General features: G+C 44.0%; 1 protein-coding gene across 1 annotated transcript; it reads left to right on the top strand.

The window, feature by feature from the left end:
• Nucleotides 1-1870: 1870 nt before the first annotated feature.
• Nucleotides 1871-20011, top strand: SRSF6 (serine and arginine rich splicing factor 6). Its single transcript, XM_075845898.1, has 6 exons — nt 1871-2031; nt 10601-10749; nt 16513-16625; nt 17207-17409; nt 17844-18254; nt 18407-20011. Exons 1-6 carry the CDS (start codon nt 1925-1927, stop codon nt 19098-19100), a joined length of 1677 nt encoding a protein of 558 aa, XP_075702013.1. The 5' UTR covers nt 1871-1924; the 3' UTR covers nt 19101-20011.
• The last annotated feature ends 437 nt before the right edge of the window (nt 20012-20448 follow it).

Here is a 20448-nt window from a genome sequence, read left to right as displayed (position 1 = left end):
ATATATATATATATATATAAAAAGACAAGACCTTTATAAAAATTCTGGAAATGTAACTACGGTATAAGTAGTGCCTAAGACCACTACTAACCCCTGCACCATCTTAAACAATATAATAATATAATCACAATAGCTGGTGAAGTGTTAACCACTAAAGCACCATAAGCCTGCAGGAATATATTTGATATTTACTGCAAAACCACTCCGGACCACCAGGAGGATGACTAACCCCAAAACCACCCCAAGTAAAAGTGTATGATGTAGTTTATGTAGAAAGTTGGCATCGTCCGTATAATTGGGGGCATGTTAGCGGTCTCCGTTGACGGCACCAACACACTTGGAATCAGTACGTTTTGGCTGTGTTCAAACGGAACGAAGCCCTGACTGACACAAACGGAAATCAGGGGTTTCCGTTTCCATCACCATTGATTTCAATGGTGACGGATCCAGCGCCCATGGTTTCCATTTGTCTCTGTTGTGCACTAGTCGACTACGCTATTGCTTCCGGCAAAACGACGGGTCCGTTGCACAACAGAGACAAATGGAAACCATGGGCGCCCGATCCGTCACCATAGAAATAAATGGATCCAAAGAATCAGACAGCACTCCAAGGTATAGGCAAAAAAAGTGGTGGTGTTTTATTGGTCCATAAGTGCAACGTTTCAGCTCAACACAAGAGCCTTTCTCACCCTTGGAGTGCTGCCTGATTCTTTGGATCTACTGGTTTTTGGGTCTTATGGTCATGACCCAGACGGGCTTGCACCCACATTCTACTGGGGCTGTGCGTCTGACATTTCTTTGGACTCTGTACATTGAAATCAATGGTGATGGAAACGGAAACTGTGTCAGTTTGTGTCTGTTCAGGGTCCCGTTCTGAAGGAAAGCTCCGACAGAACGTCAGAACGGGACCCCAACGCAGATGTGAACGAGGCCTTAGCAGCGTAGGGGACAAATGGAAGGAAGTATGACTGCAAGATCACACTACTTTGGGTTTGAGTGTCTGTTACCATGGAGACATATAGGGGAAATTTAGACATTAGATCGCTACAGGCTCCAACAGAGTCCAATGGAGGATGCCAAATTTTTTTCCATCTGATTCATAACAAAAACCCTCCATGTGTCTTTGCAAGAAATCAGAATCATCCAGAGGTACAGTAGAGGGCTCGTGCACCTATACGGCAGCCATATTACAGCGCCTTACAAAGCAGAGCTATAATAGGGCCTGTGAGCCTTTACCAAACTAAAGCTTTATTCACACGAATGTGTTAAACCTCCGTGTGACGGCCGTGGAAACTGCGGCCGTCCCACGGACCTATGTAATTCAATGTGGCCGTTCACGCAGCCGTTGTTTCAACAGACCGTGTGAAGGGTCCGTGAGAAAATAGGACATGTCCTATTTTTTCACACGTCACACATCCCTCCATAGACTCTCATCTATGCGGGATGTGAGACGTTGCCTCCCGCAGCGCACAGCGCGGATGCACCTCGGCCGTAAAAAACGATCGTTTTTCACGTCCGAGATGCGCCAGGCTCGTGTAAATAAGGCCTTAATGTGGATTTTACGTACATATTATTAGAGTATCTAAGTATTTATCTGATAAATTGCTTTGTTTATGGGATAGTCAATTTGCCTAAAAATCCTATGTTAAAAAAAAAAATATGTTTGGTATTTTTCATGACACCATAGCCCATCAGGCTATACAAACGTCTTCCATAACAGTATAGTAACTAGAACGCTGGGCCAGACACGCACGTGTTCACACCAGCAGAGGAGAACGTCCCTTCCTCACTCTGCGGCCAAACTACGCATGCGTTCTCCCGCCTTTTTCTTTAACCACGCCTACATAGTTTATAAAGCTTTCCTCCCGCTTTTCTCGCGTCACTCTGCTGTAGAGCTGAGGCCGCCATCTTCTTCAGCAGCGTCATGCCGCGTGTGTACATCGGAAGGCTGAGTTATCATGTCCGGGAGAAAGACATACAAAGGTTTTTCGGAGGCTACGGAAAACTACTGGAGGTCGATTTGAAAAATGGGTAAGGGCCGGATGATTTATTTTTTTAATGTTGCACAGCGCGTCATGTTTGCAGCTACGGCTTGGGGCCCGCGCTGATAATGTGAGGAAATGTAATTGTGATGCCCGCTACGCGTGCTACTTCACCGACGAACAAAGTCCATGGCCGCCATTTTGTTGCGCTGATGTACGGGCACGGGTGAAGTAGAGACGCGACATGGCTGTGGAGGAATTGTGCAGCGTGTAACTAAACATGGAGTTCGTGACGTAGAAGCTCATAATGAAGGCCGCGGCATTCTGTGACGTCAGGCATGGAGCATGACGAGATGACCGCCTGCTCTATTCTATCGGAATTATTTTGTGCAGTCAGTAAATGCGGAATAGAAGTGAATTGTTTTTTTTCTGACATAACGGATCATTCCTCACATGGTGCGGGTGTGTGGGGTTTCCCCTTCAGTGAATAATGGAGTCCCCAGAGATGTTTCCAGTTCCGCTACAAGGCTCAATGTCTATGCACTAACCAGCTCTGTCCATCTCCATGTCAATTTTAAACTGACCCCCCTCCATGAGATTCAAGCGCCCCCTGAATCTCACCAGACCGGGCAGTTTGGAGCCCTCAGGACCAGGCACTGTTCAGCAGTTTTTAGCTCCCGTTACACGGTTATAGCTTTGCTGGGATAGTAATGTGATTTTTTGCAACTTTATTTAGTGAACAATGGAGGCTGCTTATTTTTTTACGCAATTTTTGTGGTGGGGTCTAATTTCTAGGATTCTAGTTTGAAAAAGAAAAACTTTCTGGTAACTGTTATCCTAAAAAATACATGGTCAGGGCTAGCATTATGAAAATGACTGGCGGTTTATTTTGGGGGGGGGGGTTTACGTCTACTCTTTTTTTTTTTTTATTTAGATTTCCCTTATTTTTTTTTCATTGAAATTTTATTATGGTATGTCAATCAAAGCATTTTAAAAAAAAAATACTATGTATTTCCTCTAGCCCCAGTTAAAGAGGCTTTGTCACCACATAACATAATGATCGTTTTTCTAAATAAAAAGCATTACTATTTTAAACCACTTTATGAGCGATTTTTAGCTTTATGCTAATGAGTTTCTTAATGCCCAAGTGGGCGTGTTTTTACTTTAGACCAAGTGGGCATCATGCACTCTTCTCCATTCATTTACAATGCACTAGCGATATAGTTATATCGCTATGTGCAGCCACATACACAAACCCTAACATTACTAGTGTCCTGATAATGAATACACATTACCATCCAGCCTGGACGTCATGTGTACTCAGAATCCTGACACTTCTGTGAGATTCCAGCAAGGCAAGCGTAATCTCTTTTGAAATGACAGGTTACATTGTAATCTCGTGAGATTACGCTTGCCTTGCTTGCTGGAATCTCACAGAGAAGCTACAGACATGTCAGTATTCTGAATACACATCACGTCCAGGCTGGTAGTGATGTATATTCATTATCAGGACACTGCAGTAATGTTAGGCCTCATTCACACGGCAGGGTTTCCCGTCCGGGTGCCGGCCGTTCATAAATCGGCCGGCACCCGGCTGCATTAGGAATGATAGACCCCTAATGGGGCTATTCACACGACCGATTTTTTGACGGCCGGAAAATCCGGCCGTCAAAAAATAGGACATGCTCTATCTTTGCCCGGGCACCCGGCCGCCCGGCTCCCATAGAAGTCTATGGGGCCGGGTATTACACGGCCATCACCGGAATGTGTTCCGAGTGATGGCCGGGTTTCCCGTGGCTTGCGCTCTATCTCCTCCTCCTCACAGCGCAGAGTGCATGTGAGGAGGAGGAGTTGATGCCATTCTGACGAATGGCATCGCTGCACACTGTGTTGCAGGGCCGGGGTGTACAGCAGGTGGAGGGAGCGCTGCGCTGGCTCCCTTCCCCTGCTTGTTAAAAGCACCCTGGCTCGGCGACACCTTAGATGGCGCCGCTAGTAGCAGCAGCTGCTGCGGCTGCTACTACTGCAGCGACGCCACTATAGCAGAGCGGGGAGGTATCTCCCCGCTCTGCTATGTGCTAGCCGCACTTTAGCTCCTTGAAGGAGCGGAATCCCCGTGTGTTCGGGGATTCCGCTCCTGGACAGAGCGCTTGATGTCTCTGTCCATATCTGGGCAGTGACATCAGGGGAAACTCCTGAAGCGGAATCCCTGAACACATGGGGATTCCCCTTCAGGAGCTGCCGCTGATGTCACTGTCCGGATCTGCCCGGCCCGGCACGGATGCATAACTTTATGCAAACCGGCCGGGCAGAATGGCCGATTTTACCGGCCGGCACTCGGGCTCGGACCCGACCCGGTCGTGTGAATCCCGCCTTAGTGTATGAGGCTGCACATAACAATACAACTATATCGCTAGTGCAGTGTAAATGAATGGAGAGGAGTGTATGACGCTGATTGGTCAGCGTCATACACTCCTCTGTACAACGCCCCCTTTGGTCTAAAGTAAAAACACACCCACTTGGGCATTAAGAAACTCATTAGCATAAATCTAAAAATCGCTCAAAATGGTTTAAAATAGATCGTTTTTCGAAATATAAAGCACTGCTGTCACCTACATTATAGCGCCGATCTCCTTATATAGGAGACAGAGCACTTATAATGTGGTGACAGAGTCTCTTTAAAGGGATCCTGTCATCAACATCTTACCTGTTAAACTCGCCTGACCCCTCAATGGCCGCAGCTGTCCAGAGTTCGTTCCTGTTCTCTTCTTTCCTGAAGTCCTCCTCTGTCTGTAAATAACGTCGTTTAAACTCTTCCCGCCTTTTATGGTAATTATTTTTCCCTCTGGGATGCAGCTTCTTAACCCCGCCCACCGTTGCCACCTGTCTGGCCCTGACTGGCTAAGGAGCTGTCAATCAAAAAGGAGGTGGAGTCCACTCTGAGACGCTGGAGGAATGAAAATCTGACTCTTCAGATGAAGATTTGACTCTTTTCTGCTCATTTGCATACGGTGTGGGACCACTGAAAAACGGAATACTAAAGCTACAGAGCTTACTTAGAACATATTTATACCTTAGATGACAATGATTTTTCACCCACTTTCACCAGGTATTGCTGGCTTTATAGCTAAAATGCTGGTGACAGGTTCCCTTTAAAGGGAAGGTGTCATGAATTTTTTTTTTTTTTTTATAATGCTTTGATATTAAAATAAATGTTATTTATTTGTGTTCTACTTATTTATTTATTTTCTTTTACTTCTCTATGGGGCTGCCATTTTTTTATCATCTCTGTATGTGTCGATTAACGACACATACAGAGATGGGTTACGGCACATACGACCCCATAGAGAATGCGAACGGGAGCCGTAATCTCGCGAGATTTTGTTTCCCTTGCTAGAAATCTCAAAGAAAAGATTCAGAAGTGTCAGGATTCTGAATACACATGACGTCCAGGCTGGATTGTCATGTGTATTCATTATCAGGACACTTGATTAACCCCTTAGTGACCACCAATACGCCTTTTCACGTGAGCCACTAATGGGCTTTAGGCTAGGCTGACGCCTTTTCACGTCAGCCTAGTCTAAGTCCTGCACGGGTCTCCCGTGCAGGCTGGAGCCGGGGCTCTGCTCTGCTGTCTGATGACAGCTGAGCTCCTGCTCCAACGCCCGCGATCGAAGTTTACTTCGATCGCGGCCGTTTAACCCGTTAAATGCCGCCGTCAATAGCGACCGCGGCATTTAACTTTGTTTACAAAGGGAGTGAGCTCTCTCTGTCACCCATCGGCGGCCCGCGAATGCAATCGCGGGTCTCCGATGGGGTGTCATGGCAGCTGGGGGCTTGATAAAAGCCCCCAGGTCTGCCCTGGATATATGCCTGTTAGGACGCGCCGGAGGCACGTCCTAACAGATTGCCTGTCAGATTTACACTGACAGGCAATAATGCTCTGGTATACGAAGTATACCAGAGCATTATAGCAGCGATCGGAAGATCGCACAGTAAAGTCCTCTAGTGGGACTAATAAAATAAGTCATCAAAGTGAAATAAAGATTATTAATAAAAAGTACAGTAAAAAAATAAATAAAATCATTTTTTTCCATAAAAAGTGGTTTACTTTAGTAAAAGTGTAAAAAAAAAAAAAAAAAGTACACATGTGGTATCGCCGCGACCGTAATGACTCCATTAATAAAGTTAATATGTCATTTAAACCGCAAGGTGAACACCATAAAAAAAAACACAAAAAACCATGGCGAAATTGCAATTTTTTTCCGTGGCCCCCCAAAAAAGTCATAATAAAAATGAATCAATAAGTCCCATGCACCCCAAAACAGTACCATTCAAAACTACGTCTTGTCCCGCAGAAAACAAGCCCAAAAAATCACTACATTGATGGAAAAATAAAAAAATTACGGCTCTTGGAAAGCGACGATGCAAAAACAAATCATTTTAGTTCAAAAGTGTTTTTATTGTGCAAAAGTCGTAAAACAAAAAAAACCTCTACATATGTGGTATCGCCGTAATCGTACCGACCCATAGAATAAAGGTAACATGTTATTTACATCGCATAGTGAACGGCGTCAATTTAAAAACGCATAGAACAATGGCAGAATTTCAGGTTTTTTTTATAATCCCCCCCCCAAAAAGGTTAATAAAAGTTAATATAAAAATTATATGTACCCAAAAATGGTGCTATTAAAAAGCACAACTAATCCCGCAAAAAACAAGCCCTCATACAGCTATGTAGGCGAAAAAATAAAACAGTTATAGCTCTTTGAATGCGACTATAGAAAAACGAATAAAATAGCTTGGTCATTAAGGCCTAAAATGGGCTGGTCACTAAGGGGTTAACGTTAATCTCTGTTTATGTGGCTGCACATCGCTGCTGTGTAAATGAATGGAGATGAGTGTATGATGCTGACTGGTCACTGATTGGTCAGCGTCATACACGTAAACACGCCCAGTTAAAAACACAATACACGACCCAGTTGGACAGAACGAAAAAAAACACGCCCAGTTGTCCATTTCAAACCTCATTTGCATATATATATATATATAAAATAGCTCATAACTTTTTTTAAAAAAAAACAACGTTACTGTTATCTACATTGCAGCGCCGATGACATGCAATAGGAGATAGGGATTTGAGATTCTGGTGACAGAGCCTCTTTAACTTTATTCTGTGGGTCAATACGATTACGGCGATACCAAATATATATAGTTTTTTCTATATTTTACTACTTTTACAAGTAAAAACCGAAGTGTAAAAAAAGAATTCTATTTTGTCGCCAAATTCCGAGAGCCATAACTTATTTTTTGCGGGATAAGCTGTAGTTTTTAATACCATTTTGGTGTACATACAACGTTTTGATCACTTTTTATTTCATTTTTTGTGGGAGATGAGGTGACCAAAAAATAGACATTCTGGCGTTTACAAATGTATTTATTTTTCCATCGTTCACCGTGCGGGTTAAATAATAATTTATTGTAATAGTTAAGACTTTTACGGACGCGGCGATACTTTTAATTTTAAATTTATTTATTTTTACATAAAAAAACAACAGGGCTTAATAGGTGCACAAAGATGGCAGACCTGGTGGCCTTCATTAGGCCCCAGGCAGCCATAGCAACCATTGCCCTCGCCCCCCTCTTTCTAACAATTTAAATGCTGTGATCGCTATTGACCGCAGCATTTAACGGTATATGTAAGCTGTGCGGAGTACATCAGGGTATATGTAAGCTGTGCGGAGTACATCAGGGTATATGTAATCTGCGGAGTACATGAGGATATATGTAAACTGGGCGGAGTACATCAGGGTATATGTAAGCTGTGCGGAGTACATCAGGGTATATGTAAGCTGTGCGGAGTACATCAGGGTATATGTAAGCTGTGCGGAGTACATCAGGGTATATGTAAGCTGTGCGGAGTACATCAGGGTATATGTAAGCTGTGCGGAGTACATAAGGGTATATGTAAGCTGTGAGGAGTACATCAGGGTATATGTAAGCTGTGCGGAGTACATCAGGGTATATGTAAGCTGTGCGGAGTACATCAGGGTATATGTAAGCTGTGCGGAGTACATAAGGGTATATGTAAGCTGTGAGGAGTACATCAGGGTATATGTAAGCTGTGCGGAGTACATCAGGGTATATGTAAGCTGTGCGGAGTACATCAGGGTATATGTAAGCTGTGCGGAGTACATCAGGGTATATGTAAACTGAGGAGTACATCAGGGTATATGTAATCTGTGAGGAGTACATCAGGATATATGTAAACTGGGCGGAGTACATCAGGGTATATGTAAGCTGTGCGGAGTACATCAGGATATATGTAAACTGGGCGGAGTACATCAGGGTATATGTAAGCTGTGCGGAGTACATCAGGGTATATGTAAACTGGGCGGAGTACATCAGGGTATATGTAAGCTGTGCGGAGTACATCAGGGTATATGTAAGCTGTGCGGAGTACATCAGGGTATATGTAAGCTGTGCGGAGTACATCAGGGTATATGTAAGCTGTGCGGAGTACATCAGGGTATATGTAAGCTGTGCGGAGTACATCAGGGTATATGTAAGCTGTGCGGAGTACATCAGGGTATATGTAAGCTGTGCGGAGTACATCAGGGTATATGTAAGCTGGGCGGAGTGCATCAGGGTATATGTAAGCTGGGCGGAGTACATCAGGATATATGTAAGCTGTGCAGAGTACATCAGGATATATGTAAGCTGTGAGGAGTACATCAGGGTATATGTAAGCTGTGAGGAGTACATCAGGGTATATGTAAGCTGTGCGGAGTACATCAGGGTATAATCCCTTAAATAAATAATCTGCAGATGTGTGGCCAGTGTCTCACTGATAAATGGTGTCCAATCGTAAGAAAAAAATCAGCAGCACATCACAGTCCCAAACTCATGTAAATCGTTTTATCAGGAAAAGTTTCCATCTGGTGCAAGCCGTGTCGAGTCTTAGCCAATCCAACTTCAATGCAAGTACAAGAAAATAGACTGCAGCGCGCGTTGTTTCAAGGTATCAAAAAAGGTGTCAACAACTTTTATTTTGCCATAAGATAGCGACGTATAATGTATAGCAACGTTTCGACCCCCAACGTGGGTCTTTCTCAAGCAATAAAGTGCAACATGTGGTTTATATGGGGGAAATTACATCACAGCAGTGATTTTTATATGCAAATTCACGTGCAAGACAATTTAGCAAATAAATCAATAAATAGTAACCCTTTAATGACCAGCCTATTTTAAACCTTAACCCCTTTGCGCACCCAGACGTGCTATTACGTCCAGGTGTGTGTGTGTGTGGGGTGGGGGTGATGTTTGGATCGCACTCCATATACTGCAGGTGTCTGCTGTATCTTACAGCGGACAGCCGGGAGCAGCGATCGCACTGTTCTTGGCTGTTTAACCCCTCAAATGCTGCGGTCAATCGCGACCACAGCATATGAGGCGTCGAAAAGTGGGGGGCGGCCCCTACCGACAGCTCATCGCTCCTCTGAGATGGGAGTGGTGACTACGGTTATGGCAGCCCAGGGGCCTAATTACAGTTTTTAGTAGTGAAAAAAAATATTAAAAGTAAAAAAAAAAAACTTTAGTCATATTCCCCCTAAAATAATGTAAAAAGTAAACAAATTGATATTGCTGCGTCCGTAAAAGTCTGAACTATTAAAATATAGCGCTATTTAATGTGAACGCCGTAAAAAAGAAAAATGTAGAACGCCAAAATTGCTGTTTTTTGGTCACTTTCGCTCTCAAAGAATGTGATCAAAAATTTATACGTACCAAAAATAAGCCCACACATGGCTCAATCGGTGAAAAAATAAAAAAGTTATGGCTCTCAGAATGTGGCGTCACAAAATACTTTTTTTTTTTTTTTTTTTAAACAGTCTATTAAAAGTAGTAAAATATAAAAAAAAAAACGATATACATTTTGTGCCACCGTAATCGTATTGAGCCACAGAATAAAGATGTTTTCGTTTTTACTGCACGGTGAAAGCCGAAAAAACACAATTAAGGAATCGGTTTTGTTTTTTTTCGAACTTCTGTTTTTTTTTTTTCAGTTTCCTAGTTCATTATGTGGAACTATAAATGGTACCAAAAGAAACTACAACTCCTCCCGCAAAAATAAGCCTCCAGACGGGACCTAAAATGCTTCCGTACTTTGCAGACAGGAGGCCATTGTTAGGCCTCTGTTCTGCCAGAGCAGCTATCGGAATCCCGCGATTCCATTGCGGGGTTCCGATCTGCTAGTAAACCCCTTGGATGCAGCGCTTGCTTTTGAGCGCTGCATCTAAGGGGTTAACCTGGCGATGGCGCAGGCTCAGCTTCTGAGCGCGCACCAGCAACACAACATACTAGTATGTTGTGTTGTGTTAAGTCCTTAAATAGTACGTCGGTTGTCGTTAAGGGGTTAAGCTTCGGAGACCAGTTGTGGGTTAATGACAGATTTCAAGTTATTTCTACTTTGACAGGTTGCATTAATCGGGAGAATTGGAACAAACCTGTTTACATGACTGCTAAATCTTTATACTTCTTGATTGAGTTTATTTTCCAACTGTGATAGGTCTTGGAAATTGTTCATTGCTTAACACAATGAAAATTGTTTATTATTTTAGATATGGCTTTGTAGAGTTTGAAGACTCGCGTGATGCTGACGATGCCGTATATGAGCTAAATGGGAAAGACCTTTGTGGAGAGCGTGTGATTGTAGAGCATGCCCGAGGGCCACGTCGGGACAGAGATGGATTCAGCTTTGGAAGTCGCAGTAAGCAAAGCATTTTTTGGTAGCAGCTCTATTGGGGTCGGGAGGGGGGGGGGGGTGGTCCTAGATAATGTTGATTGGCATTTTATGCTGTATAACAAAATATAGTGCATTAAGTCCGTGTGTAGCATTGACTTATTAAAGCAACAGCTCATACTCCTAAAAGGCGCGATTTGGACTTCTGCTCATCTACCTTTACCAACCTCTGCCTTGTGCATGCAGTTTTAAAAACTGCCCCAGCTTTTCCTCTTCATCATGCACTAATCCAGTAGGCCGGCAAGACATTGTATCCTATGACATGCTCCATGCTCTTACACAATATACACAGCGTATGTAGGGTGTCATATGACCTATGGTCTACCAAAGTGCTTTTTGATCAGGTGCCACTTTAGAGGAAAAGTGAAAGAAAAAACAAAACACAGGCATGGAGGCTGGTTTGTCTGCAGAAGGGGTGAAAAGATCCATGGTCAGAAGTCACATTTTTCCTGTAATTGTGCTTTAAAGGGGTATTAAAAGAATCTAGATTGATCAACTATCTACAAGCTAGGACCCCCACCAATCGAGAGAACAGTGGTCCAGAACACCCTGTTCCTACTCGCTGCACACCTGCAGTGAGGAGCAGCTTGACTAGAGCGGCGTTTGTGCTTGTTCACCATGCTCCATTCAATGTCTATGGGTCTGACTGAAACAACCAAGCGCTGTAATCTGCTTTTTATGTCATTCCATCGACTTTGAATAAGGTAGCAGCGCATATGCTTGAGTGCAACTATTAAATGTCCTCTTTGGGGGGGGTACTAAGGATGAACGGGGGTTTAAGATCTTCTTGGGGGTCCCAGTGATCAGACTATTATCGCCTATCCTGTGGATAAGTGATAATTATAGATTCTGGTACAACCCCCTTAAGGTGAATTTCCACCTTTTTATCATGTAATTTTTAAGTCTAAAATTCTGTGCTGATTAATGTAAATGAGGACTGCCCAACATTTCCGTAAAGTCTGCTTGGGAGATAATTGGATGTGTTATATTTCATTATATCTGATCCTATGTTGCTCAGTGACATAGTTGCTGCCAATAGTGGCAGTAGCTTATTCCCCTCTCCTTAAAGAGGCTCTCTCACCACATAAGGAGATCGGCGCTATAATGTAGGTGACAGTAATACTTTTTATTTAAAAAAACGATCTATTTTCACCACTTTATTAGCGATTTTAGATTTATGCTAATGAGTTGCTTAATGACCAAGTGGGCGTTGTACAGGAGTGTATGACGCTGACCAATCAGCATCATGCACTCCTCTCCGTTCATTTAGTCAGCGCATAGGGATCCTTTTAGATCGCTATGCGCTGTCTTATACTAACACATTAACGATACCGAGGTGAATAGACATTCCACGGGATGTCTATTTACAATCCCTGCGTTAATGAAGTGCAGAGATTGTGAATAGACATCCCGTGGAATGTCTATTCACTGTCTAAACACTTCAGTATCGTTAATGTGTTAGTATAAGACAGCACATAGTGATCTAAAAGGATCCCTATGCGCTGACTAAATGAATGGAGAGGAGTGCATGATGCTGATTGGTAACTGATTGGTCAGCGTCATATACTCTGTACAACGCCCACTTGGTCTAAAGTAAAAACACGCCCACTTGGGCATTAAGCAACTCATTAGCATAAATCTAAAATCGCTAATAAAGTGGTGAAAACAGATCGGTTTTTTTAAATAAGCATTACGGTCACCTACATTATAGCGCCCATCTCCTTATGTAGGAGATAAGGCACTTATAATGTGGTGACAGAGTCTCTTTAATGAAATAAGCAGGCCGATCGGACCGCTGCCAACTAAGGCCTCATGCACACAGCTGTGCCCGTAATTGGTCCGTTCTCCCATACAAAGTAAAATAGGACATGCTCCATAATTCCTTCCACAGTTCTACGGCACGGACACCTATCCGTAGTGATACGGAAAGGGGTCTGCAGCCAATAGAACTGAACGGGTCCGTAATTGCGGACGTATAACGGTATGCAATTATAGAGATTTTTTACGGTCGTGTGCATGGGGCCTTAATGAGTGTTGAGCTTCCCAGAGCTCGGACCACCACCGATTATAAAGTAATGGCACAGCCTATCGATATACCGTCCCTTCATAAGCTGGGAATACTTAGATTCCATGTATAACAGTATGCACTAAGGCCTCATTCACACGGCAGGGTTTCCCGGCCGGGTGCCGGCCGTTCATAAATCGGCCGGCACCCGGCTGCATTAGGAATAATAGACCCCTAATGGGGCTATTCACATGACCGATTTTTTTGACGGCCGGGAAACCCGGCCGTCAAAAAATTGAACATGCTCTATCTTCGCCCGGGTACCCGGCCGCCCGGCTCCCATAGAAGTCTATGGGGCCGGGTAATACACGGCCATCACCGGGATGTGTCCCGAGTGATGGCCGGGTTTTCCGGAGCTTGCGCTCTATCTCCTCCTCCTCACAGCGCAGAGTGCATGTGAGGAGGTGGAGTTGATGCCATTCTAACGAATGGCATCGCTGTACACTGTGTGGCAGGGCCGGGGTGTACAGCAGGTGGAGGGAGCGCTGCGCTGGCTCCCTTCCCCTGCTTGTTTTAAAAGCACCCTGGCCCGGTGACACCTTCGATGGCGCCGCTAGCAGCTGCTGCGGCTGCTACTACTGTAGCGACGCCACTATAGCAGAGCGGGGAGGTATCTCCCCGCTCTGCTATGTGCTAGCCGCACTTTAGCTCCTTGAAGGAGCGGAATCCCCGTGTTTTCGGGGATTCCGCTCCTGGACAGAGCGCTTGATGTCTCTGTCCATATCTGGGCAGTGACATCAGGGGAAACTCCTGAAGCGGAATCCCCGAATACATTTGGATTCCCCTTCAGGAGTTGCCGCTGATGTCACTGTCCGGATCTGCCCGGCACGGATGCAAAACTTAATGCAAACCGGCCGGGCAAAATGGCCGATTTTACCGGCCAACACTCGGGCTCGGGAACGACCCGGTCGTGTGAATCCCGCCTAAGTCCCTAAACTCTTCAGTTGGGGTGGCTGCAGGTTTCTAATATGTTTTAAACCTACGTAGGGCATTTGGAGCCTTGTATCAGAAAAGTGGCGCTCTGCCTGCTCTAAAGATATATATTAAGAAATTAATAGGCACAGAATTAGTAACTTGGTATTCAAGGGTGGATATTTACTACATAGGCTATGTACACTTTTTTTTTTATTATATATAAATACGTTTATTTAGCAATTTTTCTAAGCTCTGTTCCGATCAGGTCAAAGTGGATTTCAATCATTAAACTTATTTCAATAAAAGAAAAAAAATTACCCCAGAGGTGGACATGGCTTTTAACGTTTGTCCCAGAGTGGACAAGTGTCACCTACCCACAGAATTGGTGATTTTTGTTGAATTAATGGCGCCCCCACTGATTGAGAGTACAAAGGTTCTGAACCCCCGTTTCTCATCACTGCACCCCCTCCCACAATGAGGAGGAGCTTAAATGGTGCTGCGGTCAAGCATGTGCCTGCTGCTTTCTTCAATGTCTATGGGACTGATGGAAACAGACGCTGCACTCTGCTGTTTCCGTCATTCCAATGGACTTGGAATGCAAAGACAGTATACATGCTTGACCGCTGATCCATTCAAGCTCCTCACTGGAAGGAGGGGGGGGTTTGGGCCCCACGTGATCAGACCATTATCACCGAATCTGTGGATGGGTGATTATCCATTCTGGGATTACCCCTTTAAACATATAAGTATGTATATACATTAAAAGCCAGCTGCATTGTGCAAATGTAAATGAGACAAGGTAAATGTTTAAATATTGAGTAGTGAAAGTTTATTTGCAGAAATGTTGGGATTTTGCATTGTTGCTTAAAAGAGGTCTTTCATTTGTAAGCGGATCAGCAGCTGCTTTTCAACTGGTGACACATGGGTATAAGCTGTTGCTTTTAGAATCTTATATAACTTTAGGTTTGATTGCTGTAATAGACTTTTGTTTTCTATTTTGAACAGTTGGAATACAAGAATGGTGTCGTTGTTTACAGATCATTGTTCTGTACAACGTTGCTTTGGGTTACAGGAAAATGCCTGCTTGTTGGGTTGGGTTCACAGAGTTTTTTTGCATGAGGAAAATCTGCCTCAAAATTCAGTTTAGAATTTTGAGGAAGATTTTGCTCTGCCTGCACGCCGGTTTTCGCTGCGTTTTTGGCCTGCGGCCATTGAGCACCGTGGGCATAAACCGCAGCGAAATACGCTTCTCTGCCTCCCATTGATGTCAATGGGAGGTCAGAGGCATAAATGCCCGAAGATAGGGCATGTCCCTTTCTCCCGCGGGCTGGTTTTTCCGCTCGCTGGAAAAGAACACCTCAGCCTCCAATTGAAATCAATGGGAGGCATTTTCGGAGCGGTTTCCGCGTCCAAAAACTCGTCAAACTCCGCGTTGGGTTCACAGAGTTTTTTGCAGGAGGAAAATCTGCCTCAAAATTCCATTTGGAATTTTGAGGAAGATTTTACTCTGCCTGCATACCGTTTTTCGCCCGCGGCCATTGAGCGCTGCCGGCATAAAACGCCTCGAAACACGCTTTCTCTGCCTCCAATTGATGTCAGAGGTGTAAACGCCCGAAGATAGGGCATGTCCCTTCTTTTTCCCGAGAGACGATTTTTCCGCTCGTGGGAAAAACGCCTCTGTCCCATTGAAATTAATGGGAGGCATTTTTGGCCGTTTTTTGGCGCCATTTAGCGTAAAAAAAACTCAGTGTGAACTCCCCCTTACTGCTGTAGATTAACTAGGTGGACGGCTCTTCTCGCTCTTGCGTGAAACCTATGTTAATCTGCTCTTATTTTGTTTTTAGTGTTTCTAGCCCACAATTCAGCTCTGTGCTCTCTTCCATAATGCTTTTTCATTATTATTTTTTCGTAAGAGCATGGTGGGCAGTAAATAAGATGCAGTAGAAACAAGGTGACTACTGTGGTGTTAGTGGTGAACTTAAGCCTCTGACATCACAGATGTTAATGTTCAAATACTAGAAGTCATTTGGGGCTTAAACATTAGTTCTTATGTGGGAGGTAAAGAAAGTGGTATTATGAATGTATTTTTTTAACATGTATATTCTTAACCTTTTTGCATGTTGAATTCCAAAATCCTTTTTAACCGTCCTTGATGTTTCAATTTGAAAGAGACCAGTGGGGGCTGAGACCATTGAGGCTTAAGATGACTGCCTTTCCTGGTTGGCCTTTCCAAACATTGTGTGACCCTTGCCCTATGACCCTTTGGCTGACCTTACCGGAAGCCATGACGACAGCAGCCTATTGCCATTAGACGCAGGGTGATGGTGAGGATTAAAAGGGTTAGACAAAACCGGCTTTAATCTGGACTAGGTGACTCCCCTTGCGTGTGCTTCCAAGTGCCGCTTCTCTTATACCTCCTGCCTTAATGTAATGAAGTGACTGGCATCTCTTGTAAAAAATGCTATGTATAAATGCATGTAAATGAGTTAAACCTTGTAATGTCATTAAATCCTGTAAAATTTCATGTTGATGAGGTTGACTGAGTGCACTCTTTAAACATGCCCATTGTTAACACAGCAGGAGTGAGTAACTCAACATCCCTGCTGCTAATCACTCGCCAGAATCACGACTTCAAAGGAGGTTTTATGTAAAGTATCTCATCCTCTAGTTTTAAAGCCCTCCCAAAAACAGTTAGATAATAACTTTTGTATTTGGTATGCAGCCCTGACCCTTTTTTTCTATGTGCAAAGGTGGCTACAGGAGCCAAAGATCTGGCAGAGATAAATATGGTCCACCTGTACGTACAGAGTTCAGACTTATTGTGGAAAACCTTTCTAGTCGGTGCAGTTGGCAGGACCTTAAGGTGAGTATCGTAGATTAGTTCTACAAGCTTCTGAATTGCGTTTATAAATTAGCATTTAGCTGAAACTATCTGCTTTTAAGGGGATTTCCCACTAAGAACATAAATCGACTATCCACAAGTTAGGTGATAAATGTATAATTGCTGGAACCCACATTGATCACTACAACGGGGGTACTGAGCACCCCATTCCCCTTCACTGCACAATTGCAATGAGTTTGAATGGAGCGGCAGTCATGCATGTGCCCTGCGGCTCCATCAGATGTCTAAGGGGCTGACTGAAACAGCTGGTCCACATAGACATCGAATGGAGCGGCATAGCGCTTGCATGACCACTTCTTCATTCAAACTGCCCCTCACTGTGATCATAGTAGGGTGATAAATGTATGACTACTGGGGACCCCCACTGATTCCAAACTTCCTATTCTTCCTATCTGGTGAATAGTTGATAAATGTTCTTGGTGGGAAAACCCATTTAATTCTGTTGACCGTTCTGGTTTATTTCCTACATTGCTGTTTACATTATTATTTGTGGTTATTTTTATTTTCCGACCGATGAACCTACTCTCTACATTTCTCGGCAGGATTTCATGAGGCAGGCAGGTGAGGTTACCTATGCAGATGCACACAAAGAGCATACCAATGAGGGTGTGATAGAATTTCGATCCTACTCTGATATGAAGAGAGCTCTCGAGAAGCTGGATGGCACTGAGATAAATGGCAGAAAAATTCGCCTGGTTGAAAGTAAAACACGTCACAGGAGGTCTTATTCTGGCAGCAGGTCAAGGTAAATGTTAAAGATGAAATTCAGATGTGAAAATATTGTGCAGCAAGTTCTAGAGGAAAAAATCATAAAGATCACCTTTTAAAGATGTCTGCAAACCCCAATCCCTGCTGCAGCTCTAGGGGGCCAAAAGTTTCAGAATAGCAACAAATTTGTAATTAAAGAGGTTGGCGCATAACTCCTGTTTTCCCCTTATAAGGTATTAGGATGTTATAAAGGAGAGGTCCCCACTCGGGACACCCATTCTGTGCCAAAACGAAGAGCTGCACTGTAAGAGTATTACACGGCAGTCATGTAATACTACATTTCTGTCGCAGGGAAAATGTCTAGCCAAACAGATTCCCCTGACAACAGCAGTTTGTTGAAAAAGTTTGTTGAGATTTCTGTCTTTCCATCGTGGTAAGCTATAAATGTAATGTTGTTTTTTTTTTTACTAGGTCACGATCCAGGAGCAGGAGGAGATCTCGCAGCGGGAGCAGCCATAGCAGATCCAGAAGCCGCTCTCGTTCTGTGAAAAAGACCCGTTCACGTACTCCAGCTAAACGGAGCAGGTCTCATTCGCCAGCGAAGAAGAGTCATTCCCATTCTCCGATTAAAAGAAGTCGTTCCCGTTCCGCCGCTATAAGAAGCTCTTCCCGTTCCCCTGCTAAAAGAAGCCGGTCCCGTTCCCCTGCTAAAAGAAGCCGGTCCCGTTCCCCTGCTAAAAGAAGCCGGTCCCGTTCCCCTGCTAAAAGAAGCCGGTCCCGTTCCCCTGCTAAGAAAAGTCTGTCTCGGTCTCCAGCTAAGGAAAGCCGCACTCGTTCACCAGTACAACGGAGTCGTTCACATTCACCTAAGAGTCAGACAAGGTTAGACATTGCCCATGTTTAGTAAAATAAGGCTTATTGCCACTAAGTCTACAGATTTTTGCCATAAAATTTAAGAACAAGCCAGTTTACTAAAATAATACTGCTTAGTTGTATTTGTTGGCATAATTTCATGTACCAATCTTTTGTTTTAGGTCAAAATCTCGGTCAAGAAGTAAGGATCGATCACCATCGAAGCAGAGAAAATCCCGTTCAGAAAGCAAACCTAAATCAGAGCATGGCTCTCGATCCCGCAGTAGGTCCAAGGGAAAACGCAAGCGGTCTCGTAGTCATTCTAAAGGAGAACGGGATCGCTCTAGCAGCCGTCCCAAATCAAAGCGTGATCGATCTAGCAGTCGTTCAAAGAGCAAGCGGGAACATTCTCGAAGTCGCTCCAAGGGAAAACGAGAGTCTAAGGGTAAAAGAGATCAGTCCAGAGAACGATCACGTAGTCAATCCAAGGGAAAGAGGGATCACTCTCGTGAGAGATCACATAGTCCGTCTAAGGGAAGAAGAGAGCGGTCACGGGAAAGATCTCGTAGTCAGACAAAGGGAAATAGGGAACGTTCCAGAGAGAGGTCCAGAAGTCAGTCAAAGGGAGAACGTGACCGGTCTCGTAGTCTATCACGAAGCAGTAGGAATCGCTCTAGAAGTCGGTCAAACACTAAACAGGAAAGATTTTCCCATAGCCGTTCCAGATCCCCTTCCCCAAGGGAGAATGGTAAAGGGGATGCCAGATCCCGATCTAAATCGCCAGTCCCATCTGTTGGGAAGGAACGGTCAACTTCTCCACCGCCACGTCCTTCCTCCGCTGCCAGTTCTAGGTCTCGTTCTAGCTCGCAAGAATAGTCTTTGTTGTGAAGTAAATTTATATGCCCCATAAGTTGATTCCCATAGATAGCCACCTTGTTAAATGTTTCAGTGCCGGCATGTCCTGGCTTTTTTTTTTTTTTTGGTCATATGCTGGCAACAGAAGGGTTTCAGCTCTGTAAATATTAAAAGGCAATAACTTTTTTTTTCTTCTTTCCTGCATGAAAATTCTTAGTGCTAAGGTCGTTGCACTGAAAGGTCTTTTCCTCCTCAGTTGTTTAGTAGAGTAGATTTATAACATAGATAAATGCAGTCAAATTATCATAGGTTAAAGGTGTTATCTAGAAAGTAAATTTTTTTTTTTTTTAGTAGGGGTAGCAAATGAAATAAGTAAACCAAAAGATAAGTACTTTCCTATCTTTGCCCCCGGCGATCCAACACTGAGGCTCCAGCGGCACTCCCCGTGGTTTTATATGCACGTAGCATGTAACCACGGCAGCCAATCAGAGGGCTCTGGTGTGGTGACAAATCTTATTTCTAGCATAATCCCAGAAATACAACATATAGCCGCTCAGCCCTCTGATTAGCTGCAGCAGTCACATGCTACGTGCATGTAAACAACCACCGGGACTGTTGCCCGGATCACTGGGGGCAAGGATAGGTATGTATTGTCTTTTTGGTTTTTCATCTGCAGCCCCTAATAAAAAAATATTCACTTCCTGGATAACCCCTTTATGTCCACCTATAAAGAAGTGCATTGCATTTTGTTCTTGATGGTATAAGATAATAAACTCTACAGTGCTTGATGGAAATTTAATGTTGATCCCATTTCAGTCTAGCTGCTGACATTGTAAATAAATCGTTTGTACGGTCTATGGGGCGTTTTTTTAATTTCTAGGATGTTCTGGGAGTTCATTTTTGCAGAGCAAATAAAGTATTCTTTTGTGCAAGCTGGGTCTCTAGAGTTCATTTTAACAATTGCATTTTAAAGGGTTATTTCCAAATTAGACATTTATGGCATAGCCACTGCCGGGACCGGAGTTCTTTAATTCTGGCCGTTTAACCTCTTAGGGGGAGTTCACACTGAGTTTTTTTACGCATAAAACGTGCCAAAAACGGCTGAAAATGCCTCCCATTGATTTTAATAGGAGGCGGTGGCGGTTTTCCCCATGAGCGGAAGAACCGTCTCGCAGGAAAAAGGGGCATGCCCCATCTTCGGGCGCTTACGCTTCTGACCTCCCATTGACATCAATAGGAGGCAGAGAAAGCGTATTTCGCTGCGTTTTATACCCGTGGCGCTCAATGGCTGCTGGCGAAAAACGCAGCGAAAATCTGCCTCAAAGTTCCAAACTGAATTTTGAGGCAGATTTTGATCCTGCAAAAAACT

This window comes from Rhinoderma darwinii, chromosome 13 (assembly GCF_050947455.1).
Source record: "Rhinoderma darwinii isolate aRhiDar2 chromosome 13, aRhiDar2.hap1, whole genome shotgun sequence".
In the NCBI taxonomy this organism is placed as follows: domain Eukaryota; kingdom Metazoa; phylum Chordata; class Amphibia; order Anura; family Rhinodermatidae; genus Rhinoderma; species Rhinoderma darwinii.
This window is presented reverse-complemented; position numbering and strand designations above follow the sequence as displayed.

Coding starts and splice junctions, on each gene's coding strand:
- SRSF6 (XM_075845898.1), top strand. CDS start 1,925: ATGCCGCGTGTGTACATCGGAAGGCTGAGTTATCATGTCCGGGAGAAA. Junction 16,626..17,206: donor GCAGTTGGCAGGACCTTAAG/GTGAGTATCGTA, acceptor ATTTCTCGGCAG/GATTTCATGAGGCAGGCAGG. Junction 17,410..17,843: donor TATTCTGGCAGCAGGTCAAG/GTAAATGTTAAA, acceptor TTTTTTTACTAG/GTCACGATCCAGGAGCAGGA.